This window comes from Odocoileus virginianus, chromosome 3 (assembly GCF_023699985.2).
Source record: "Odocoileus virginianus isolate 20LAN1187 ecotype Illinois chromosome 3, Ovbor_1.2, whole genome shotgun sequence".
Taxonomy (NCBI): domain Eukaryota; kingdom Metazoa; phylum Chordata; class Mammalia; order Artiodactyla; family Cervidae; genus Odocoileus; species Odocoileus virginianus.
The window spans coordinates 17,213,126-17,237,884 of record NC_069676.1 but is presented as its reverse complement, the minus strand read 5'-3'; the positions used below and the strand labels follow the sequence as shown (position 1 = coordinate 17,237,884).

General features: G+C 53.8%; 2 protein-coding genes and 1 long non-coding RNA gene across 5 annotated transcripts in view; 1 reads left to right on the top strand and 2 right to left on the bottom strand.

Annotated features, from left to right (window-relative positions):
* Window positions 1-143: 143 nt before the first annotated feature.
* On the bottom strand, window positions 144-12,310 carry MYDGF (myeloid derived growth factor). The gene is made up of 6 exons (XM_070464929.1): window positions 12,070-12,310; window positions 10,643-10,693; window positions 5,192-5,253; window positions 3,581-3,662; window positions 2,025-2,097; window positions 144-709 (listed from the first exon to the last, which is right to left on the bottom strand). Exons 1-6 carry the CDS (start codon window positions 12,244-12,246, stop codon window positions 630-632), a joined length of 525 nt encoding a protein of 174 aa, XP_070321030.1. The 5' UTR covers window positions 12,247-12,310; the 3' UTR covers window positions 144-629.
* LOC110151032 (uncharacterized) lies at window positions 12,311-20,927 on the top strand. Its single transcript, XR_002317932.2, has 3 exons — window positions 12,311-12,472; window positions 19,443-19,494; window positions 20,092-20,927. It is a non-coding gene; the product is annotated as an uncharacterized lncRNA (long non-coding RNA).
* DPP9 (dipeptidyl peptidase 9) overlaps window positions 16,668-24,759 on the bottom strand; it is a 38,173-nt gene continuing 30,081 nt past the window's right edge. The window contains exons 17-22 of one of the 3 annotated variants that reach the window (XM_020914207.2): window positions 24,210-24,355; window positions 23,303-23,449; window positions 22,380-22,532; window positions 21,652-21,794; window positions 20,303-20,414; window positions 16,668-17,793 (exon numbers count right to left, since the gene is read on the bottom strand). In XM_020914207.2, coding sequence (XP_020769866.2) covers window positions 17,701-17,793; window positions 20,303-20,414; window positions 21,652-21,794; window positions 22,380-22,532; window positions 23,303-23,449; window positions 24,210-24,355 — 794 coding nt within the window. In that variant the 3' untranslated portion in view covers window positions 16,668-17,700. Of the gene's footprint in view, window positions 17,794-20,302; window positions 20,415-21,651; window positions 21,795-22,127; window positions 22,263-22,379; window positions 22,533-23,302; window positions 23,450-24,209; window positions 24,356-24,759 lie in introns of those variants that run through there. The other 2 variants (XM_070464927.1, XM_020914228.2) reach the window with 2 other exon arrangements.

The following is a 24,759-nucleotide window of genomic DNA, read 5'->3' as shown; positions in this document are numbered from 1 at the left end:
TGCAGGAAAGTCCTGCCAGGAGGTTCCCTCTGCCCGGGGGTGACTCAGTTCGCCCGTCTTCAGCAGCAAAGGAAAGTAGGGGACCCCGGCCCTGCAAGCCCCGTCAGTGGGGAGGCACCAGCGCCAGACGCCAAGACTGTGGGTGCTTTTTAGTTGTCTTATTTATTTAAATATGAAAGAACAATTCATTTCTGCCCAGTCTGAAAGTTGGTCCCCTGGGGAGTGAGAAGGTGGCTGGTGTGGGATCACAGGCGGCGGGGGGCTCCCCTGCAGAACATCCTGGAGCCTGGCCTGATCCCAGCGGGGAGGAGGGGATGCCCTGGCTTCAGAAAAGCCATGATTCCGGGAGACGCCCCCCCTGGCCCCCCACCATGTGTCCTGATGCCTCTTCTGATGAGAAGAGCTGTGGGTCTCAGACCCACAATCTTTGGGGTGAGGGAAGGTGGGAGCCAGGTGAGTCCTAGCCCTCCAGACTCCACTCTGGGGCCTTAGCTGTCCTCCAAATGGGGCAACATCAGCTGGGACAGAAAACCAAGAGACCCCCAATCCCACCTAGAAAACAAGTACTGGGCCCTCTTGGGGTCCAGCACCTTGCGTGGAGAGGAGCCGCCCTCAAGAGGGGCTTCGGGTCACAGTTCGCTGCGTGTTGCCTTGGCCACAATCACCAGCTTGGACAGCTCAGCCTTGAAGGCCCCAGGCCTGTGGGACACTGCAAAGGAAGAGACCCTGGGTTGGTGCTCGCCTCTGCAAGACCTCTGGGTCCTGAGTTGGGGGGTGGGGTGGGGGCAACGATGGGGGCAGGGCAGGGGAGGGGCCTCCAAGTGGACTCCGTAAGGAAAGGCTCCTGGTCCTGAGAGGCTCATGGGTGACGGACAGGGGAAAGGTGGGGAAGTCGAGGGCCTGTCTGGAGGGCAACGAGAGGCCACGGGAGAGGCTGAGGTGGGAAGAGCTGTAATCGCTTCTGCCACGCTGAGAATAGCAGAGGGTCGGAGGTTTGCCCTGGCAAACTTGTCTGGCCGTGCCCTGCTCTGCAGCCCCAGCCTGTCTCCCACTCCCTGTCTATCCTCCCCATGGCACTCCCCGGGGCTCAGGGTCTGCCAGCATCCTAGGCCCCTCTGTCCTTGATCTACACTCAGAACAGGCCCTTGACCTGGAGGACCTGAGGGCAGGGCGGGCCTCCTTCCAGGCCCTCCTAAAACCCCCAATCACACTACCACCTTCCCTCCCCTCCCACTTTCCACTTTGGTGCCTGGTGACACCCGTGGCCACATGGGTTCCTCATCTTACTTCTCCCCTATCCCTCAGGACTCTCAGGCTCCCTGACTTAGCTCAACTCCACATCCACTGTCTCACTCACTCATCCCCCACTGCTCTCATCCTTCCGAGCCCCAACTCTAGCACCTACTCTTTCTGCTCTGCATTTGGCCTGCATGGCTGTAGCTGAACAGGGGTCAGAGGCCACAGGGGTCTCGGAGCCTCAGGACGTGACCCCCTGCCTCTCCCGTCACATGGCACACACAAGGTCCCAACTTTTCGATGCCTGAACCTGTCACAGGGCCCAGGACACCCCCTCCCCCACACCCCACTGTGGAGCTGAGCAGACTTTCACACCCTCTATTCTCTGCAAGGGACAGGCCAAGCGTGCCTGCCGCCTGTAAGCAAAAAGTGGCTTCTACGTTTATAAACAGAAATCAAAGGGAAAACCGCATCTTATGATACGGGAATGTAGTATGACATTCACATGTCAGTGTTCACAGAACAAGGTCTCATTAGCATGCAGCCACCACATGCACTGATGAGTGGTTCATGCCTGCCTTGGCCCTGTGGGGGCAGGCCGAGTTATTTCACAGGGGGGTGTCTGCCCCTAAAGCTGAAAATATTTACCAGATGGCCCTTTTTACAGGAAGGATAGTGGCCTCCTCTCACCAGTGGCCCCTGGATCGACCCCTCATGGGGTTCTTATCCCCTCTCTCACCTTCCCTGCTGGAGAACCTGGTTCCAGCTCCACAAACTCCTCCACCTACCTGCTGTTTTGGTCACCTCAAACTCCTCATTCTTCAGGGGAACGTCACTCTCTTTCTCAAAAGCAGCTTTCGACTGAAAGGGAACAAGTGGAAACTTTTCTAATCAGGAAAGAACATGGCTCAGTTTGCTTCCTGGAGCAACAGAGAAGACAAGACTCGAGATGCTTTTTTAAGCACAGAAAAGAGAATCCGGTGGAAGTAGCGGGTTAATCCACTTACGAGATCGTCAGCTGGCTTCAAACCTCATGCCTTGCTGCAAATCCGAGGAGGGAGGCATCTAATTCAGTTTCTCCCTTTAGCTGATGTATGGAAATGGCATACAAGCGTGGCAGTCTCTTGAATGTAATTTTTAAAAATCAGAACTGTGTCTTTCTCAGATCAGTTAGAGTAATGGAGTTTTACAGTAAGAGTTTTACAGTAAGAATAGATTACTTTAGACACAATTTCGTGGTTGCAGTTTGGTCGCTAAGTCATGTCTGACTCTTGCGACCCCATAGACTGTAGCCTGCTAGGCTCCTGTTCTTTAAGAAGTGGAGTTTCCCAGGTGGCGCAGGGGTAAAGACTCCACCTGCCAACGCAGGAGAGGTAAGAGATGTGGGTTCAATTCCCTGAGTCGGGAAGATCCCCTGGAGGAGGTCATGGCAACTCACTCCAGTATTCTTGCTTGGAGACTCCTCATGGACAGAGGGGCCTGGCAGGCTACAGTCCATGGGGTTCCAAAAGATTTGGATATGACTGAGCGATGGAGCATGAATGCATGCAAAGTAAGAGACCCAAGAGAGTGATGAGTTAACAGACTGATGGTCAGTCTGATGTGTCAACTGGGAGAAGCCATGGTAGCGTTAGGCAATCAGACCCTGGTGGGGGCTGCTGGGGGGCCACTGCTGTGACAGAGGTTCGGCCTGAGCTGATTTTAAGTCAAAGAGATGGTCCTCGATGACCTGGGGATGCCTAGGGGAACAGCTGAGGCTTCCCTGGACGAAACTCCGCCAACAGCCAGGCCCCCACAGTGGAAGCTAGTTCCTATAGTGAATCTCTCATGTCTGTCTCTTGTTGGTTCTGCTTCTTGGGCTGATAAAGTAGTTTTCACACCATTCCTGACTCAGATGCAGAAGCAGGCATGGGCTCTGCAGAGTGGCCGGGCTCTGAAGGGGGTTGCGGGGGTCAGGAGCATGGCGGAAGGTGCTGGCTGAGCTGTGAACCACAGGTCACTGGCGCCAAAGGATGTGGGGCCCTCCCAACACCAGTGAGCCTGCCCCCTGGGCCCACTTCCGCCCCATTCCCAGGGCTGAGCCCCCTGCCTCCTGGCTTCCTGCCAGCCTGGCCAGCAGGGGACATAAGTGGGAGGCTGGTAAAGCCTTACTGGAGGAAGACCAGTCTCTAGGGGCCAACTGGGATCCCCTCTGGGTACTGCAACCTGCGACCCCCAGGCCTCCTTCTAAGGGCCTGGTATCCATCTCCTCATTATTGCCACCTCCCCACCCCCAATCTGGGGGTCTTCAAGGCACAGTCCATGGTGGGCCAGCCAGGCAGCCCCCAGTCTGGGCGACACTCACGTAGGCCATGCCGTACTCGATCTCGGCGCCCCGCACCTCTGCCTTGAACTGTGTGAAGTACAGGTAGGACTTGCCCTGGGGCCTGCGAAGAAAGGTCGGGAGACAGATCAGCCTGTGGCTACGTGTCCTCCATACCCTAAGAATCTACTTGGGGATTCCATTTTTGGGAAGGACAGACTAGGTGCCCTCAACATGATCTGCTCTTTGCTAGAACATTCTTCCAGCTCCACGGTGGACAAGCCTCTTCCCTTTCTGCATGGGAACTGTTTGAGGACAGGAACACTTGCGTCCATTTGCTGAACACTTCTTATACCCTGGACAACATCCCAGGTTTGCAGTGGGGGTGGGGCAGGGCGACATCCCCAGAGGGTGAGAAGTACAGCGGTTACCTAGGTAGCAGAGGAGGGTGCCTACAGCTGAGTGTGTCTCTAAGGGGGTGCTGCTGGGTGGGTCAGCTAAGAGGCGGCAGGGTGAGGACCCTGCTCTGGGCCTGTGTGGCCCAAGTCTGTGCCCACCTGGAGGGCTGGCACTCCCAAGCCCATGTGAGATGATGGTCTACAGGCAGGGGGATGCAGCTTGGATGACTAACCTGTAATGAGGGGGCCCCACCCTGGCTCCTCTCCTCTAGATGCTTTCTTCTGAGGCCAGGAAGGGGCACAGACAGGCTCTCAACAGGGCTGGTGGTGGCACGTTGAGGACATGGGGCTCCCACCCTCACACTACTCGGTTCCCTGGAGTGGGGTACTACTGCTGTAAGGTGCCTCGCAGGAGACGGGGACTGTGCACTCAGGCCAGCACACATTTTCTTAGATTAAATGTCACCCTCCCTGTTCTCTATCGTATCCCATTTCTTGATCTGTCCCCTGCATTGACCCCGGTCCCTGAGGGTGAGAGCGTGGCTGGGAATTCTGCTGTGTCGGACACGTGTCGATGCTTGAGAAATGGGTTCTGTGGGACCTCTCTGGAAGTCCAGTGATTAAGAATCCACCCGCCAATGCAGGGGATGCCGGTTTGATCCCACATTCCATGGAGCAACTGAGCCGTCATGCAACTACTGAGCCTGTGTGCCACAAGAGAAGCCCCCGCACCGTAACAAAGATCCGACATGCAGAAACTAAGACCCAACAGAGCTAAAAAAAAAAAAAAAAAAAATCAGTTCTGCTCGGGCGATCCATTCCAGGCCATGGGGCCCAGAGGAGAAGGGCCAGGATCCAATGACACTGCAAACCCTCCTCCCCATCAGGGGGCTGAGTGCCTCCTTCTCAGGCTCCTTGAGCTGGGCTCCAGGCCATGGGGTTACGAGAAGGGTGGGCATGGTGTCAGCCCCAGGGCGGGAGGTTAAGCCCTTGAATGATGAATGTAACTGAGGGTGATGAAGAAGCGGGCAGCGTCTGGGGAGCCCGGCCCCTTTCCCGGGACTGTGGCCTCTGCCTGAACGCTCCTGCCCCCCACCCCCCCACCCCCCTCTTGGCCTCAGTGTCAATGTGATCTCCTGGGGAGCCCTCCCAGGGAGCTCTCCCCATCCCCGAGGGTCGCAGGACTCTGTGGGCCGCCTAGAGCAAGGTGCCTCATCTGAGGAGAGGAAGATCCCACCCCAGGACCCTGGCTTACCTCCAGATGGTGCAGGTAAAGTGCTGGTGGTCTTCGCTGATCCCCAGACTCATCTGCCACTTCTGGGGAGAGAGGACAGACAGGTCAACCCAGGACACGAAGCCTCACCATCATGTACACAGCCCGCAGCGCACCGGGAATGAACCCCGATGGCAACTCTGGACTTGGGGTGCTGATGTGTCAGTGCAGGGTCACGGGCCCTCACAAATCCAAGTGGCTGCACTCTGATCAGGGATGATGGGCGAGGGGAACGGGGATATGGGAAATCCCTGTGCCTCCTGCTCAATTTTGCTGTAAAAAATAAAGTCCGTTGGGAAAAATAAAAATAAAAGAAGGAAAGACTGTATGCTCATGCTTGCTTGTATAAGTGCAGAGCAGTTCTTAGAGAAGATGCAAGGCTGTGATAACCATGGCGACACGCAGGATGTGGGTGGGGGCTGGGCAGATGGAAGGTGCCAGAGAGCTTTTCATGTTTTTTTTTTTTCTTTTCTCTTTCTGAATGACATGTATTAGCTTTTTAAAAAATTAAATTAAGAAAATAATACTTTAGGGACTTGCCTGGTGGACCAGTACTTAGGTCTTTGTGCACCCACTGCAGGGGCACAGGTTCGATCCCTGGTCAGGGAATTAGGATCCCACATCCCACTCAGTGTGGCCAAAACATTTTTAAAATTAATAATAATACTTTATGATGGTTCCAAAACAGTTTCAAAACAAAACAGTTCCAAAACCAGTTTATTCTCATTTTCAGGGCCTCCAAAAAGTTGGCCAAATGCAAGGTCTGGTGGCCTGAGGTGTTTCTGAGCTTTGCTAGTAAAATCAGAGTGTCTTGTCTTTCCAAAAGAGTAAAGATGGACTCCAATCACTGATAATCTAGAGCTTTTCCACTAATAAAAACAAGGCTGTTTTTATGTTAATTATGATGGGAGTAAATGGTCACTTATAAGCTTTCTGCCTGCAGCATGAAGGCCAGAGTCAATTACTTAGGTGGGGCAGGCAAGGCAAGTGGACCCATATATTTATTTTCTATTTAAAAACTACTGGGACTTCCCTGGGGGTCTAGTGGTTAAGACTCTGCACTTCTACTGCAGGGGGTATGGATTTGATCTCTGGTCGGCGAACTAAGAACCCGCATGCTGCACGGTGTGGCCAAAAAATAAAATTGAACAAAACAAACAGAAAAAAAAAAAACTCCTGCCCACAGTTTCAAAGGCTCACAGTTTTACGCTGTGAAATATATCTGGGATGGTCTTCCACAGCTCTTAAAAGTTCCATGACAGGCAAATCTTTAAACATTTTTTTTTAAGACTATGAAAGCAAACTAAATTAAAACCAAGAGTTTCTTAGCAGTATGGCCAACCTCCCCCTCTAAGTGGTTTGTTAAACGAACTTGACTGTGGTCTTGAGGCTGCAGGCTAGGGTGGGCGGTAGGCGCCCTTGGTGAGGCTCAGATTTTGGCATCAGATACTCACATGAGGGTGTGTTTTGGGGCAGCCTGTTCAGGTGTGTTTTGGGGCAGCCTGTTCAGACAGAGCCTCTGTGACCTTCTCCAGGAGGCTGGGGAGATCACGATCTAAGCGACCGGGTGTAAGTGATACACGTAAATGGTCACTGCTATTGTTTTTCATTAAAATATATTTATAAGTAACAGATGGTGAAATGGACCCATTTGTGTATTTTTTAAAGATTTTTTGATGTAGGCCATTTTTAAAGTCTTTATTGAATTTGTTACAATATTGCTTTTGTTTTATGTTTTGGTTTTTTGGTCAGGAGGCATCTGGGATCTTAGTTCCCCAACCAGGGATTGGACACTCACCGCCTGTATTGGAAGGCGAAGTCTTAACCAGGACCACCAGGGAAGTCCCTGTGTCTGTTCTGAGTTACCCAACTGTGACACAGATCAGTTCTGTCTCTGCAGTTGTCTATTCACTATCCCTGTGGAGTCAGTCCCTTCCTGCAAATTCCCAGTAATCACTGATCTGCTCTATCCTCATAGTTGTGCCTTTGCACAATGCCACCTGAGTGGAATCACAGCCGCAATCTCCTGAGTTGGTCAATCTCACTCAGCCTAACACATGTCTGGTTAATCTGAGTGGTTGCATGGGCATCAACAGCTCACTTACCTTTAATAGCTATATTGAGAAACAGTTTATATAATACACAATATGCTCTTTTTAATTGCATACTTCAGTGTTTCCTAGTACTTTCAGAGCTGTGCAACCATCACCTGGATAGCCACTCCCTTTTCCCGGGGATCTTCCCTGCCCAGGGATCAAACCCAGGTCTCCTGCATTGCAGGCAGATTCTTTGCTGTTTGAGCCACAAAGGAAACCCCTACCTAATTCTCACCATCCCCCAAAGAAGTCCTAAACCCATGAGCAGTCACCCCCACTCTCTCCCCCAGGCCCTGACAACCAGGAAACCACTGTGTCTGTGGATCGGCCTGTTCCGGACGTTTCCCATCAGTGGAATCACACCCCGTGTGCCCTTCCGTGCCTGTTTCTCTCACTGAGCGTCGTGTTCTCAGGATCTGTCCACGGGGTAGTGAGTGTCTGGGCCTCACCCCTTTCTATTGCTGAGTGATGCTCCTGTGTGAGAAGGACCACGTTGTGTTCACTCATCACCTGTTGAGGGACACTTGGGGGGCTTCCACTTGTGGCTATGACAAATCACGCTGCTCTGAACAGTCACGTGTGAGCTTTGTGCGGACTTAAGTTCTCATTTCTAACAGGCGGATACAGAGGATCCAGTGGGCCGTTTCCTGCCAACGGGGCAGTGGGCCAGCAGCCAGAGAGCCGGTGGGTCACACTGTCGTGTTCCCGTCTCTGCATGGTCTCTGATGATCATAGTTCTGGCTGGTGCTGCTGGAACAGGTCGTGCTGGACATGTCTGCTCTGAGGTGTTTCCCTTGGGAAGAATTTCCTCATCCGAAATGGAAGAACTGAGCCTGTCGCTGGCTCAGAATTTGTGACCCAGCCGCTGTCCCAGGAGTGAGCCTGGCTCTCCCATGAGCTGTCCACCCGCAGGATCCTGTCAGGGAGGCACTGCTGGTGATGCAGGCTGTGTCCTGCCTCAGGGTAGTGGTCAAAGGGCTGCACCCTGGGGACTTCAGTCACATTCCAGTTGAGGGGACCTGGGTCCTCAGCCTCAGGGGCTGCCATGTCCTCATGTGCAAAGTGGGGGTAATGACAGCCTCCCAGGGTTCTGAAGATGAAACATGATATGTGCCTGGCTTAGCACCGCTCGGGGTGCCTGGTAAACTGCAAGGTGGGTGGGGATATCATGATTTTATTATCTGACAAACTGACCATGGACACAACCATGGGCTTCCCATGGTAGCTCGGATGGTAAAGAATCCACTTGCAATGCAGGAAACCTGGTTTCGTTCCCTGGGTCAGGAAGATGCCCTGGAGAAGGAAACGGCAACCCATGCCAGTATTCTTGCCTGGAGAATTCCACGGACAGAGGATCCTAGCAGGTTACAGTCCATGGGGTAGCAAAGAGTCAGACATGACTGACTGACTAACAGTTTCACTTTCACAACCAAAGAGGCAGGGAATGCGCTGAGGAGGAGAAGGTGCTTTGGGACTAATCAGGAGCCCGAGTTGGGGCATGGCTCTACCAAGAGGTATGGACTGGGGTAGAATGTTCTACAACCTGTCACCACCCCACAGTGGACTGGACTGCTTGGAGAAGCAGTGAGGCCTGGAGGTGTCCGAGGGAGCGGTGAACAATCCCAGGATGCTCGTGGTCCTGGTGGCAGGAGGAAGGGCTGCAACAACCCTTGGTTCTACTGGGAAGGGTGTCACCAGGTGTTCACTACATTTCATTACAATACTGTTGCTGGGAGTCATTTACTTTTATTTACAAATCGGATGTATCCAAAATAAGGAAAGTGGACTTCACGTCACTCTTTTATTTTAATTATCTATTTATTTATTTGGCTGCGCTGAGTCTTAGTTGGGGCTTGTGGGATCTAGTTCCCTGACAAGAGATTGAACCTGGGTCTCCTGCATTCGGAGCGCAGAGTCTTAGTCACTGGACCACCAGGGAAGCCCCAACTTCATACCATCCTTGCCCAGTGGCTTTCGCCTGGGGGTAATTTTGTCCTCCAGCAGACACTGAAGGACACTTAGACACTGTCTAAATTCACAGGTTCTAGGAAGTAGGATGTGGACAGATCTATTTTGGAGGACCTCATTCAACTCACTACATTATGTGAAGAATTACCACAAATTTAGTAGCTTAAAAGCATGCCCATTCATTAGCTTACAGCTCTGTAGGTCAGAAGTCTGGCAGGGCTGGGTCCTTTGTCCAGTCTCACAAGCTAAATCAGTGTCAGCCAGGGGTTTCCCTGGTGGTCCAGTGGTAAAGACTCTGCCTTGCAATGCAGGGGATGCGGGTTTGATCCCTGGTCGGGGAACTGAGATCCCACATGCTGCATGGCATGGTCAATAAAAAAAAAATGAAATAAAAGTGGAAGCCAGACTGCATTCCCACCTAGAGATCTGGAGATTGGGGTCCTCTTCTAACTCACCTGGTTGTGGTGGGGTTCAGTTCCTTGTGATTGGAGGGCTGAAGCCCTGATCTCCCTGCCACCAGCTAGGGGCTGCTCTGTGCTTCTAGAGGCCATACATCCTACCTCCTCAAAGTCAGCTGTGGTGCTCTGGTGCAATATGCCTGTCTTATGCTTCCAATCTCTCTCACTCCGTCTTCTGCCATCAGCTGGAGAAACCAGCCAGCAAGGAACTGGGGACCTCAGTCCCCACACCGAAAGGAATTCTGCCAACAACTTGGATCAGTCTGGACGAGGGCTCTCCCCAGAGCCTGCAGGTGAGAGCCCAGCCGGGCTGACACGTGGATCTTGGCTTTGTGAAGCATCCAGCTGAGCCGACAGGGACTTCTGACATTCAGAACCATGGGAGAGGTACTTCCTCTGTGGTCCAGTGGATAAGACTGTGCTCCCAATGCAGGGAGCCTGGGTTCCATCCCAGGTTGGGGAACTAAGATCTCACATACTGTAACCAAGTCCTCATGCCACAACTACTGAGCCCTCATGCTCCAGAGTCCATGCACCACAATTAGAGAAGCCCATATGCCCCAACAAAGACCCAGGGCAGCCAAAATAAATAACTGGGAAAAAAAAAAAGAATGATGCGATAATAATTGGGCACTGTTTTAAGCTGTTCAGTCCGTGTTACTCAGCGCAGAAGATGAACACGATACTGCCCACAGAGGCTCATGAGAATGGCAGATTCAGGTCTCACATCCCTCTTTCTATCCATATGTCTATTCACTCTATGGAATTATGAGTAGAATCTGCCATCACCATTGGACTTGAGCACTATCTTTTATTGTTTAGGCAAGAATAGTCCAGTGTCCTCTAGAGAGCAGGTCTGTATGACAATGGATGCTGTCGTACTAAACTACATGGAGTTTTGAACAACTCACCTCATTGGTCCCTCCTTGAGATGCATAGGTGAACACACAGGTATATTTGTCCTAGAGAATTGAAGGGAAAACGTCTCAGCAGATAACTCAATAGTAGATAGCACTGGAGGTTCAGGGTCTCAGAATGTCCCTCTGAGATCCAGAATCAAGAAGATCCTGCTTCTGAGTATCTACACTCAGAGGAAGGAGGCAGAGTCAGAGCCTTCTGGCTGATGTCCCTGGAGGCCAATATCCTTGGAGGCCTGGAACTCCCCCACCAGCCTCCCCACTTGGGGAGCTCCTGGCTCTGGACAAACAACCCATGTGGCTTCTAGAAGGGGGAGATCACATCCCCTCCACCACCCACCCATTTAGGAACATGAAATCCGGAAGTAGGGACACCTGGGGTCCATTTCTGCTCCGCTGTGGGCCTTGGGCAAGTGCAAAGCTTTCTGTTTCTTCACCTGGAAAATGGGCCTCATATAAAGAGTCTGGCACAATATCGGGTTGTAAGGAGGTAATAAACAAATACTGACTATTGATATCGTTGTTAGACTGGAAAGCAGGACTGGGAGAGGAAGCAAGTTCTCCAACAAGCTGAGGATGGGCTAGACTAGACCTAGGCCTGCTGCCTCTAGATAAGGAGGGTCTGGTCTCAGATTTCAATGAAAAAGATGAGGGACCTTGTGCAATGTAAGAAAAGAGCAACATCTGTCCACTTCCTTCCTGGTCAGAGCTGAGGCAGAACGACCTTCTGTGGGGCCTGGAGGCATATGCCCCAGGGCTTCCAGCTCTCCTCTCCCCACCTCTGGGCCCATCCTGCCCTCCAATAAGGAGGGGCTCACTTGAGTCTAAACCAGACAATCCCGAAGGAAATCAACCCTGAATACTCATTGGAAGGACGAATGACTGATACTGAAGCTGAAGCTCCAGTACTTTGGCCACCTGATGTGAAGAGCCAACTCATTAGAAAAGACCCTGATGCTGGGAAAGGCAGAATGCAGGAGGAGAAGGGGGCGACAGACGACGAGATGGTTGGATAGCATCACTGACTCAACGGACAAGAGTTTGCGCAAACTGCGGGAGATAGTACAGGAAAGGGAAACCTGGCATGTTGCAGTCCACGGGGTCGCAGACTCGGACACAACTGAGCGACTGAAGAACAACACTTGGGTCTGAGGGATGGGGCTGCTTGGGCACGATGGGCAAGTGAGATGAGTTAGGGACTGAGGCTAGTGACCCAGCCCCCTCAAAGAAGCCAGCCCCCAGGAGCCTCGCCTCCTCTTCATTCATTCCAGCTTCCCTACCAAGCCCCGCCCCCTAGCCTCAGGCCCTGCCCCTGCCGGGGCCGCCCTCCTGGTCCCGCCCCCGCCGGTCAGCACCCCCTCCCCAGGCAATGCCCCGCCTGACACCATCCCTCAAGCCCCCGGGGTGTCTGAGGCACGTACCCCAGGGCCCACGTTCTGGGAGAAAGAATGCACCACGCCGCCAGGCCGCACGTCAAACGCCACCGTCGTGGGCTCGGACACCGCCTCCACCGGCCTCAGCGCCACGGCCGCCAGGAGCAACGAGACCCACAAGTTCGCGCCGCCGCTGCCATTCCTTCTTCCGCTGGGCGCTGCCATCTTGGGATCAGGTTCACGGGGGCAGGGACGGCGGACGGAGCGCGGTGAGGGACACGTAGGGAGTCTGGCGGAGGCCACGTCGCCGTCGGCGCGACCACGTGATCCGGAGGGCCCCGCCCCTCCTGCCCGTGCTGCCATCTTGGGGGCGGGGCTTGGAAGTCCCAGGCGAGTTCTGTGGTTGATGAAACAGGGTTTCTTGGTTTGGGGTCCATTCGTCCCTCACTAGGTAAGTGACTGACCCTTCAACTCTTCTAGTTAGCACGTGTACAACGAATGAAGGATATAAAGGAGCACCACTAAAATTCAGGTTAATGCATGTAGGCAGAATGAGGGAAATGGAAGATCACCATTGAACAAACAACTCTTTGTTACTCCAAGATTCGTGGATCCATGCTTAAAACTGGTGGGGAAGAGGATTTTTGCATTATCTCAAAGTATTTCCCCCCGAGATACATAATAGCTACAAAGAGAAAAGTAGTAATTTTAGAGGGGCGGCACCATCTTTAGCCCATTGAGCAAAGTCAACGTCGTTAAAAAAGACAGTGACTTCATGGAGCCACCATGGGATACAGAGAAGGACATTCTGAGTGGCATCTCCGTGGAATTTCTGTGCAAAATGCACGGCCTCAATCTGATCAGAGCAGATACCAGAGGGACCCAAGTTGAGGGACATTCTACCTAGGTAGCTGGCAGTTGTCTTTAAAAATGTCATGAAAGACAAAGGCTGAGGAACCATCACAAAATGAGGAGACCAAGACGTCGAAAGACAACTGGGATCCAGGATTGGATCCTTGCCTTAGTCTGGGTTGTTAAAACAATTTATTTCTTACAGCCTGTTCTGAGTGGGGGTACCTGCTCATGTTAAGAAATGCTTCCCTCTTTGCACCTGGCTGCCGTGGACCTGTTAGGAATTGGCTCCATAAATCGGAGGACAGCAGACTGTTTGGTGTTTCACACAGCACAGTTCTTTTGATGTCTCCATTTCCCTACCTCCCGTGTTTGACTTTCGGCATGTCCCTATGAAGGATTCAATTAGTGGCCAAACGCTGTAGGTGAAAAGGTATTTGGTTGTGAGTAGTTTAGAGTTTCCTACTCAAGAGGGGTAGGTGTGTGTATGTGTGTGGTCTTCTCAGACTGAACCCCAGCCTCTTGTTTCTGTTTTTCCTTTTTGCCTATAAAAACAAAACCCAAAATAGAAACAAACAAAAAACTGAAGGGATTTAAAGAAAAAAACCATCATTCCCAAGATTCTGCTTTTTAATCATGACATGAAATCTAGCAGTCAAAAAAGATTTGGTAACACAACTACCACGGCTTCTGTCTCCATGGTCAGGACACCATAAACAGGGTGAGTGTGGACATCATAGAGGGTGCATGAAGGAACTCCCTTGTGGTAAATTAACAGCTCTGTGTGTATGTATATATATATATATGTATGTATGTATTTTTTTTTTTTTTTCCTGGATATGAGGCATGTGGGATCCTAGTTCCCTGACCCAGGGATCAAACCTCGGTCCCTTGAAGTGGAAGCTTAGTCTTAACCAACAGATTGACCACCAGGGGATTTCCCAACAGCTCTGTATTTTGACTGTGGTGGTGGTTCTAGGAATCTGTACACGTGACAGAGTGGAATAGAACTACACACATATATGAGTGCCTGTGAAAGCTGATAAAATCTGAATGAGGTCTAGAGTTTAGTTCATTGTGCTGTATTCACATCATGTTCCTGGCATGACAGTGTATTAGGGTTAGGTAAGATGTAAGCTGAGTACATGAGACTCTGCACTGTTTTTTGCAACTTCTTATGTGTCTATGGTCAATTTAAAACAAACAAACAGGAACTTCCCTGGTGGTCCAGCGCATAGAACTGGAATGCTTACACTGCAGGGGACACTTGTTTGATCCTTGGTCAGGGAACGAGGATCCAGCATGCCACAAGGCAGCGCCCCCCTGCCCCCCCAAAAAAAGTTTTCTGCTTGAGATGGTTGTGGGTTGCCAACTGCCAAGCCTCCTGGGCAACCCTAGTGACTCCTTTCTTATCAAATTCTGTCATTCTGTGACTTGTGATTAGTTGTCTCTCCACTTTCACAGTGGATTATGGGCAAGATATATTCTTATTCCTGAGATGATTCTTAATATTCATTGGCTGAGCTTCCTACCCATCAAACATTTTGAAATCAGCAACATTGTTCAGTTTGCAACATGTATGACAATGCGCTTATTTCCTTCATATATAAAGAGTGTCTACAAATGAATGAGGCCAACGTATCAAAAGAAAGGTGGGCAAGGAATTCCCTGGTGGTCCAGTGGTTAGGACTCTCTGCTCTCACTACCAAGGGCTTGGATTCCATCCCTGACTGGGGAACTAAGATCCTGCAAGCCAAAAAGAAATTTAAAAAGGTTGGCAAATGATTAGCAGTAAACAAGTGCCTTAAAGCATGAAAATATTCATACACACATAAAAGAAATATGAGTTCAGATTACAGTGAGCTGCTGTGTTTCACTCCCTGAGCTTTTAAAAAATAACTAACAGGTGGTACTGAAGACTCTTGAGAGTCCCTTGGACTGCAAGGAGATCGAACCAGTCAATCCTAAAGGAAAGCAACCCTGATACTCACTGGAATGACTGACATTGAGGCTAAAGTCCCAATACTTTGGCCACCTTTTCCAGCCAACTCACTGGAAAAGACTCTGATGGTGGGAAACATTGAAGGCAAAAGGAGAAAGGGATGATAGAGGATGGCATCATTGACTCAATGGACATGAACTTGGGCAAACTCCAGGAGATAGTGAAGGACAGGGAAGCCTAGCGGGATCACCAGGGAGTGATGAAGAGGATCACAAAGAGTCAGGGATCACAAAGAGTCAGGGATCACAAACAGTCAGACATGACCTAGTGACTGAACAAGAGCAACACTGAAGGAATGGAGCAAGGGGCACACTTCACCAAGAGGTGTGCACATGGAGGCATTCTCCTTAGAAGGCAATATTGCAATATTCTTCAAAATTAAAAATGAATATGCCTTTCAATAATTCTAGGAAATTACCCTATTAATTCAGACATGCCCAAAACATGTACAAGGCTGTTTGTTTCAGGATCTTTTATAGTAGAGGTTGGTCAATGACAACCTGTGGGCCAAATTTGGCCAGCGGTGTGGTTTTGTAAAGAAAGTTTTATTGGCACACAGCCACATCCACTTATTTATACATTACCCTTGGCTACTTTTGAGTTGCAAGGGCCAGAGCTGAGCAATTGGAACAGAGACTGCCTGGGCCCACAAACCCTGAAATATTTACTCTCTGGTCCTTGACAGTCTATTGACCCCTGACTTATACAAAAAGCCCAGAATAATCCTATCCCTTGATAAGTGCCTGGCAAAATAAATTATGGCATTCCCAGAGCAAAACAGAAGGCAGGTATTAAAAAGAGAGACTGAGGGACTTCCCTATGGTCCAGTGGTTAAGAATTTTCCTGCCAATGCAGGTGACACAGGTTCAATCCCTGGTCCGGGAAGATTCCACATAACATGGGACAGCTAAGCCTGTGAGCCAAACTGCTGAACCCAGGCGCTGCAACTACATAAGCCTGCATGTTCTAGAGCCCATGCTCTACAAGAGAAGCCACTGCAACTAGAGAGTAGCCACTGCTTGCCACAATCAGAGAGACCCTGAGCAGATAAACGAAGACCCAGCACAGCCGAAAATAATTTTTCTAACAGGAGAGACTGGGGAGGGCATCGTTTTCCTCTCTGTACCGTTTTATTTTTGTCCACACTGCAGCATGTGGAACTTCCCCATCCAAGGATCAAACTTGTGCCCCCTGCAGTGGATGCATGGTTTCTTAACCACTGGACCACCCAGGGGAGTCCCTGGTTTACTCTTTAAGCCATTGAAAATAAAAGTGAACCTTTGCAAAGGATGGAGCGGGTGGTGGCCCTGGGGCCGAGGTCATTGTGCCATTTGAGACACTCAAGTATCATGAGTGCGCTCGGCACGGGCAGGGTCTCCAGCCTCCTCTCTCAGCTGTTGGGACAGACTTGAAGAGTCCGCCCCCTGCCCCCACTTGTCGGTGTGTCCTGATGCTCCAACCACCAAATCAAGCCTCTAGACAAGAAAAGATGCAAAAGGAAGTCAGGGCCAGGCTGCCCATGACAGCCTGGGCTGGGTCCCTCAGTGGCACCCACAAGCTGCCTCAGGACCTCTGAGACGGTCCTTTGGGCATCTTCTAGCTGTGGCATGGGGCCCCCTGCCATTTTGTGCCAGGGCAGCAAGGCTGAACAAGCAGCCCCTCTCCCACCACTGCCAAGACTGCCCTGCCCTTGGCTCAGTCGCTTCCTGGGACTTCCCTGCCCACCCATGGAACCCCCATCACCAGCCCTGGGGAGTTTAGCTTTGAAGGAACCTTAGGCAGGTGGCAACGCTTCCATCTGGAATTGTTTAATGTGTCTACTTCTTACACGCATAATTATAAAAGAATAAGAATTGACAAAAATATTTTCTTTCCGTAATATGTAGAGGTGGTTCATCTCTCTGGTGGGATTTTGTTGTTGTTGTTGGTTTTTTTTTTTTTTTTTAACCCGCCCCTGGCAGAACTCTTGGCGGGAGGGAAAGGAAGAGTAAGGATAACCCTGAGGCGGGGAGGGTTCCACTCCCAACCCTGGAAGCCCGGTTAGTGCGGGCCAGGCAGAAACGTGGGACCAGATGGCCGGGCTGGAGAGGGGGCAGCAGCCGCTGGCCAGCAGAGCCCCAGCTGGTCACATTTCAGAGCCTGCCTAACAGCCGGGGGAGAGCCGGGCCGGAGGGCTGCCCGCTCCCCTGCGCACTACTTGCGGTCTGTTGGGTGCACGGCTCCTGTTTCGAGTGCTGGCTGGGGTGAACCCGGTGGCCAGCGGCAGACTCAGATTCTAGATCTAGGCACCCCTAGCTTTCTGTCTTTTAAATAATAAAACGCGCCCCACATCCCGCCAAAAAAAAAAAAAATCACAAGAAGTGGGCGCAGGTGGGGAGGACAGGCAACTGCATGCTTCTGCACCGGTGGCTGGGCCCAAGCCTAGGCCTGGCCACCCCCCACCCGACCCTGCCCCCGGGGTGAATGGTGCAAAGGCCAGGCTTCTCTGAGTCTCTTCAGGCCTTCAGCGCCCAGTGGAGTTGAGGCTCCCAGACAATGGGGAGTGGAGGGATGGCTTGAGGAAGTGCTTTGTGGACGCTGGCCTCAGTGCTCCATCCTGGCAACCCAGAAGCAGCAGGCAAAAAACCCAGGAGCGTGAACAAAAACAAAGGTGTGGGGGCGAAGGTGGTGGCTCCCGGGGCAGGCAGTCCCGCGGGCTGGTGGGAGGAGGCGCGCTGCAGGGCCCATGAGGCCACTCTGTCCCTCCTGCCCCCAGCATGCGCGATGGCGGCTGCGGAGCCACTTGTGCTCTGACTGTGCAGGCCCTTCCCAAGGTGGCCCCGGGCTCAGAGGTGTTCCTGAAGAAAGTGCAGCAGTGTGACTTCATAGTGCTCGCCAGACTCGGGGCAGCGGATGCTGTGTCTCTCGTTGGGGTAGATCTGGGTGGAAAGAGAAGGCAGGCTGGTGGCACCGAGGACCTTGCACCCCAAACCTCGCCCACTGAGTCTGGCTCCCAGCATCTCCCCTCAGGGCCTCGGTCCCACCCTCACCACCCTGGGAAGAGGTGTTGCTCTGGAACTGAGGGATCCAGGTTCGAATCCCCCCTCCACAGACAACTTGCTGGGCAAGTGACAGCCTCCCCCCATGAGAGCTGAGTGAAAAACTCAGACCTTGTAGGGTCTGTGTGGCCAGAGCCAGCTAATGCAGATACTTAAGCACACATGGAAGCCTTGAGAAGCTGTGCTGCTCCTCTGTCCCCCAAACCCAGGGAGCGTGAGGAACTCATATCCGCAGAGGGGCTGGGGCTTCAAATCATGGAGACATTTGCTGCCCTCCACTTGAGCCACTGCATTTTACCAACAGGCCCCACTGGGGATTGGACACACCCAGGCTACAGGAAGGCCTCGCTCTAGGAGGGCCTCCCCTAAGGCTTTGCAAAGTGCTTCCTGGGCCCTCTCAATAACCAAGGGTGGGACCATCCCCTGAGAGAAGTGGCAGTGTGCTGGTGACGGGCCACGCCCAAGGAATCACTCAGTCCAGACCTGGCTGAGTAGCAGCAGGTGGATGGTGACAGCAAGGCGGGTCTTGCCTCTGGCCATGGAGTGAGGGTTCCTGGGGCAGGTGTGAAACCTGCTTCACACCCTAGGAATGCATATAACTGCTCAGAGATCTCCCCTCCTCCACCCTTGCCTTGAGTAATCCATCCTGGATGAGTCACAAGTCTCATCATACTGTCCCCAGCTCAGAGGAGTTGCCAGGCTGAGATCAAGACCTGGATTCCTGGGTCCTACTGCTCCCACAGCTTCATAGGTCCTACTCTTTCAGGGCCCAGGGCAGTGGCACGACCTGGGACAGACACCCACCCCTCTACGCCACCCTGGGTCCTGGGTGCCTGGTCACTTCCTCCCCCTGGGCTGTGAGGGCAAGGAGAAGCTCATCTGGTTCCCTACTGTGCTCCCAACCCCCAGTCGTGGGCCTGATCTGTGGCAACAATGTGAACAAGTTTGGCCTGTCAGCCTCCAGGCCAAGTGTTTCTGGGTGTCTGAAGCGGAAAGTGGGTGTGCTCCACCCCCCTCTCCTACCCCCCAAGGGAGCATCTTGTCTCACTTTCAACTTCCCCTGGGAGGCAGAGGCACAAGTCTCCAGGCCCCAATGTGCCAAATGTTTTTCCTGAGAGCACTCATTTGACCCTCAACACCTCTCAGAGGCGGGGGTCATCAAGCCCATTTCATAGACAAGGAGACCAGGCCCTAGGTTAAAGGACCTGCCACCTTGGTCACTCAGGGAAAGAGGGGCTACCCCAACCGGGAGACTCGGGCCTTCAGGCTCAGAAGGGACGCTTGAGGATCCACCCTGGCCCTGCCTGACTCCTCAGCTCCGAAGCGCAGCTGCCGCTGGCTGTGCTGGAGGTGCATGTGAGGCTGGGGGCGGGGCTGCTCCCAACAGCTCTTCACCCCGCTGGAGCCCCGCCGGCCCCCTGCCCTGTGGCCCACGCGTGCACAGCCATAGATCCCTGAGGCCTGTCCCTCCTGCCCGGGGATCCTCAGTTTTTCCATCTGTTGAATGGCAACGTGTCCTCCCCTGACAGGACTGAGCACGTGAAGGGTCCAGGAAGCAGAAAGACCGCGTGGCAGCAGCAGGTAATCAAATCTGTCCTCCTTACATCCAGCATCAGGCCTCCCCCAACCAACCCCCCGACCACATCCCGCCCCTGGAGTCCACCAGGCCTCTCGCTCCCCACTCCCGGCCCCTTTCCTGCTGGGACAACTGACTGGTGCATGTCCCACTGGCCCCACGGGCCTGTCTACATGGCTGCCTGAAAGATGACTGACTTTTCCTCACCCTTAGGAAAAAATACAGCCCTCCCCTGAGACCCACTCCCGAAGCCCAGCCCTTTACCACAAAAGCCCCACCCTTACCGCCGAAGCCCCGCCCACCACCAGAGGGACCAGGCGGTCACCCGGGCCTGGTCCTCGGCTCTTCCGCTGGCTGCAGCCGCGCTGGTCTCTCGTCCCTGAGCAGCTCCCTTTCACTAATTTCCTGTGTCCAGTGTCCGCCACAGCGGACCCCTAGGCCTAGCTGATTAGCATCCTTAAATGTCACCTCCTCAGGGAATTCCTCTCCGACCCCTGTTCAAGGTAACCCCCCCCCCCACCACCATGCCTCACGCTTTCTGGGTGGGGTTCTGAACTTCAAAGCAAGCTTCTTGGTTTAAAATAACGCGTGTGCTCCCCCAGTTCCCAGAGGTGGCCAGCAGAGGGCAGAGTGGACCGCGAGACATTTACTGAATGGACTCGGGGACCCAGAGAACCAGGGTAATTACCAATTACCGTGAGGAGCCAGGCAGTCAGATGTGAGGATGGGGACAGGGACATGGGTTCCCCCTACTGCTCCCCTCCCCACCCACGCTGCTGCCCACCCTGCGAGCTCCTGGGAGGAGCCACTCACCTGGAGCTGGTAAGGCTTTCCTGCGCGGATCAGCTGGGAGACGAGGAAATTTGTATGGAAAAAGTGCACGTTCTCATCCAGGAAGCCGTGCAGGATGAGCAGGCGGTTGGGCCTGGAAGACAAGGTTGGGGTGAGGGTCTGAGGCTGAACCCCCTTCTCTCACCCTGCCCCATGGCAGTGAGGAGGCAGCAGCAGCAACTTGGCAGCAGATGGTGGAGCAACCCAATGATCTGGCGTGACTGGCAGATGCCTGGGAGGGAGGGTGTGGCTGGTGGTACCTGGAATGCCCTGAGGTCCCAGAAGCTTCTGGAATGTGCTAGGCCTGCCCCACCTAACACCACCAGTGGCTACCAAGCACTTGACATGTGGCGTGGGTGGTGGAGGATGATTCCTTTTGAAATTTTGACATAAAAATAGCTTACTGAGGTGACACATGATTTAAAATTCACTCATTTTAAAGGGAACAATTCAGGGGCATTTGGTACATTCATAATGTCATGTAGCCATCACCTGGATCCTAAGTTACAGAACATTTCCATCACTCTGAAGCAAACTCTATGCCCATAAGCAGTTGCTCCCAGCCCCTGGCAACCACCAGGCTTCTGTGTTTTATTATTCCAGTGAACTGAGATGAATGCAAAAGTGAATGGAAGTGTCTGCAGAGCTGGGGTTCTGAGCTTGGCTGCACCATGGCAGCCCCTGGAGTCCAGGTCACCCTCTAGACTGAAGAGAATGGCCTCGCAGGGAGAGAGGCCAGGACAGGGTCAGTCTGGGACAAGAACCTTGGTACTAAAAAAAAAAAAAAAAAAGAACCTTGGTACTAAAGGAGGGGCCAGGGTGGACGTTCACCAGACAGAAGGCACATGAGAAATGGCCCTGCCATTTTCTTTCCGATGGGAGAATCAGAAACCAGTGCCCAAAACATACATGGACTATCAGAGCTGGGCCAACACACGTAGGTTTTACAACCATTGTGGATGTGGGTTCTGAAGTAGAACCCGCAAGATAGAGGCGGTTAGGGTTCAAAACCGACGCATGGGGCCCATGGCAGGCCACGTGCTTAGGAGGTGAGGGGCGCCAGGGCCGTCCAAAGCAGTGTCACTGTAGATCTTCCTCTCCATGTTTCTAGGGGCAGGGGTGGGGGGCTTCCCTCCCTCCTTGGTCCAAGAGGACCTGGGGGCCTGCTTTCTGTGAGGAGTGGTGAGGGAGGGAGGATAGAGGAAGGGGAGGGGGCGCCAGCGCAGACAGAAAAGGGGTGTGGAAGCCACGCCCACCCGGCCCCAGGAGAACCCAGCTTCAGTGGAGGGCCGGCCTTGGTGACCCGGCAAGTGGACGGAAGGGGGCCTTACTCATTGGGCAGCTTCTCCACATGCAGGGCCACGGAACCCGCCTCGTAGCCAAGCTGGTTGTTCTCTGGGACATCCATGTAGCGTTCTGTGTAGCCAGTGTCGTAGGCCATCCACACTGTGACTGGGGCGCCTGCGATGGCCACCTGGGGGCCACCGTGGGTGAAGGGGTGGCGGGAGAAAGAGACACACACAGAAGTCACGTCCTGGGAGCCTGCGTTTGGCCTGTGGTCCCGGGGCCTCCCCCGGAGGACATGAGGAGCGGGCATGCACACGGGGGCTGGCGGGGAGGGGCCCTCCAACGTGTCTCCCCCGTGGACCGTGCACTGTCGTGGGAGGGTGGGTGAGCTGGGCGAGCGCTCAGGCTGGACTCGGCCCCTCCCTGGGCCCACTGCCTTCCTGCCTCCTCCTCCTCATCGCCCTGGCAGCGCCGCCGGCCTGGGGGCCCCTCCCCCGACGCTCTCCACACCATGCCCCACCTCTGCCCGTCCGGGGCCGGGGTCCCGAGCTCAGCCTCCCACAGAGAGCTGCTGGCAGGGTTTTGTGCAGCCGGACGCCATCCTGGGGTCAGCAGTGGCGGGCAATGAGGAGGGGGGCTCGGCCCCGTGGGGCTGCTGCGGGGAGAAACAGCCACGTGGCAAGGCCCCTGCCGAGATGCCTCCCCCGGGGGGGCGGGCTCCAAGGGGCACGGGGGCGCTGGCAGATGGGGGAGAAGGCGGGGCGGGACCCACCTTGAACACCTGGGGCTTGTGGATCAGCCCCATGAGCGAGAGGAAGCCTCCGTAAGACCAGCCGTGGATGGCCACCCGGCTCAGGTCAATGAAGCCGTACTTCTCGGCCACGAACTGCAAGCCCTCCACCTGGTCCTCGATTTCCACCTGGCCCTGGGGGATGAGGCCAGGTAGCCCTCAGTGGCCTCCTCCCAGGCCCATGCCCCACTGTCTCCCTTCCTTCGCAGGAGGTCCTCTCTGGAAGTCACCCTCTCTCCAGGCCCCATGCAAACCTCTCAGGGTGGTGGTCAGCCAGACCTGGCACCAACTCTGCCCTGCCATCTCCTGGCTGGCTCTGATACAGTCACATCCCCTCGCTGGGCCTCAGTTTCCCCATCCCCAAAATGAGGAGGTTAACATGAAGATTTTACAGTGGGTGTGAGGATGAAATGAGATGCGAGGTGCCCTGTATTCAGAGGCCTGGTGTGTGCCAAGACTCAAACAGCTGGTGTTATCACCACCACCAGCATGACCACCTCCATCCTCATCACCACCACTATCGCCACCAAATTCCTCATCATCATCAGTATCACCCCCACCACCATCAGTATCCCCACTGTCACCACCACCCTCACCACCACCGCCACCGCCACCAGTGCCTGTCTGACCTAGCCCTTGGGGCTTCTGCTGATCAGGCCTACACTGACACGCCTGGCTGCATCTGGGTCTTAGGCACCAGGTAGGGCATATGTGTATCTGTCTCCCCATGGGGCACCGCTCAGAGCTGAGCAGCAGAGTGGACATTTCTCTAATTACACAGGCCGCCCCACTTAGGACTGACACCCTGGCCAGGACTGTCCTTGAGCAAGATGCCTCAGGGCCGCCCCCAAACCCCAGGTCCCCCCACTTTCACCACACAAGAAGGGAATGGGAAGAGACATTACCATCTGGTTTTTCAGAGCCCCTTCGAATCGAAGCCCTCGCTGACAGGAGCCCCTGCCGTCAATCACGACCACAGCATAGCCCAGGGAGGCCAGGGTGTTGAGCCGCAAGTACTTGATTCCTTTGAAGGAGTTATTGACCAGCTGCACCTGTGGGGAAGGCAAGGCAGATGTGAGTCTAAAGAGGAGGCCTGCGCTCCATCATGAAGCCTGTGGATGCCCCAAGAGGAGGCCGCTGCCCCGGGCCCTCCCTGGGATAACCCCCTATCTCTTCAGCTACGTTTGCCTCCTTTCTACCCCCCTGTTATATCTAGAAATAGACACAAAAGCTGATGGGGAGGCTGGCAGGTTGGTGGTGCCGGGCAGTGTATCCCCCAAGTAATGTGGCTTATGCTGGTCCCCTACTTCAGCACAATTCATGTTCGGGTCTCATCAAGTTCCGGGTGGTGTCCTGCTGGCTGTAGGGTGTTGACAGCACCTCCAGCCTCTACCCACTAGATGCCAGGAGCACCCCCACCCCAGCTGTGATGACTACAAATGTCCCCAGATGTCACCAAGTGTCTCCTGGGGGACAGCCACCCCAGCTGGGAACCACTGTCTTAGATGCACCTGCTTGCCAACCTGCCTGCCTGGCCTGTCCCCTTCTCAGAGGGCCGGGCCCAGGGCTCCAAGCTGGTGACCAAGGGTAAGAGTGGGTCACTGCTGGGTGGGTGGCCCAGACACATAGACGGGGTTTGGGGGGCTTCCCAGAGGGATGTAGAGATCAGCAGGTGGAGGGGGGTAGGAGGCTGTGCAGCGAGCAGGTGGTCCCCAAGAATCCCGTGTGGTCAGTGGGGACGGGAAGCAGCACTAGGAGGGGTCCCTCGAGCCCTGGGTGGAGCGGGGGAGTATGAAGGAAGGGCGTGCCCACCTGCGGGCCTCCATACACAAAGAGAACAGTGGGGTGCTTCTTCCCGGGCTGCAGGGCGTGGGGCTTGTAGATCATGCCGTAGAGCCGCACGTCTGACCGCGTGTGGAAGTGGAAGATTTCTGGAGGCACGTAATCCGGGGGGCAGCCTGTGGAGACAGAGTGGCTGTGGCTCTGAGGGCCAGGGTGAGCCAAGGCAGGCTCAAATCTGAGCAGGGCCCACATCTGACCAAACCCACACTCCCCCAAATCCAGAAGGTGGGCCAGGAGCACCCCGTCTTCTGTGCTTCCTGGCAGTTACAGAGTCTGCAGGCTGGAAGTGACCTGCACCCTGGGTGCCTGCACATCTGGGACCCTCTCCACAGCCCCCGACACTGGTTCCTCTCCCCTGAAGGTGACAGCAGCTCTGGGATCTGATTAAGATCAATTTTATGGTGGCGGGAGGGGTCTTCTCTCTGATTTTTATGGTTACTTCTGTTTTTGCAAAGCAACACTGGCTTTTCAATCCAGTGGTGAAGAGATTTTAAGTTTCTTGAAGTAAACAGGGTGTCAA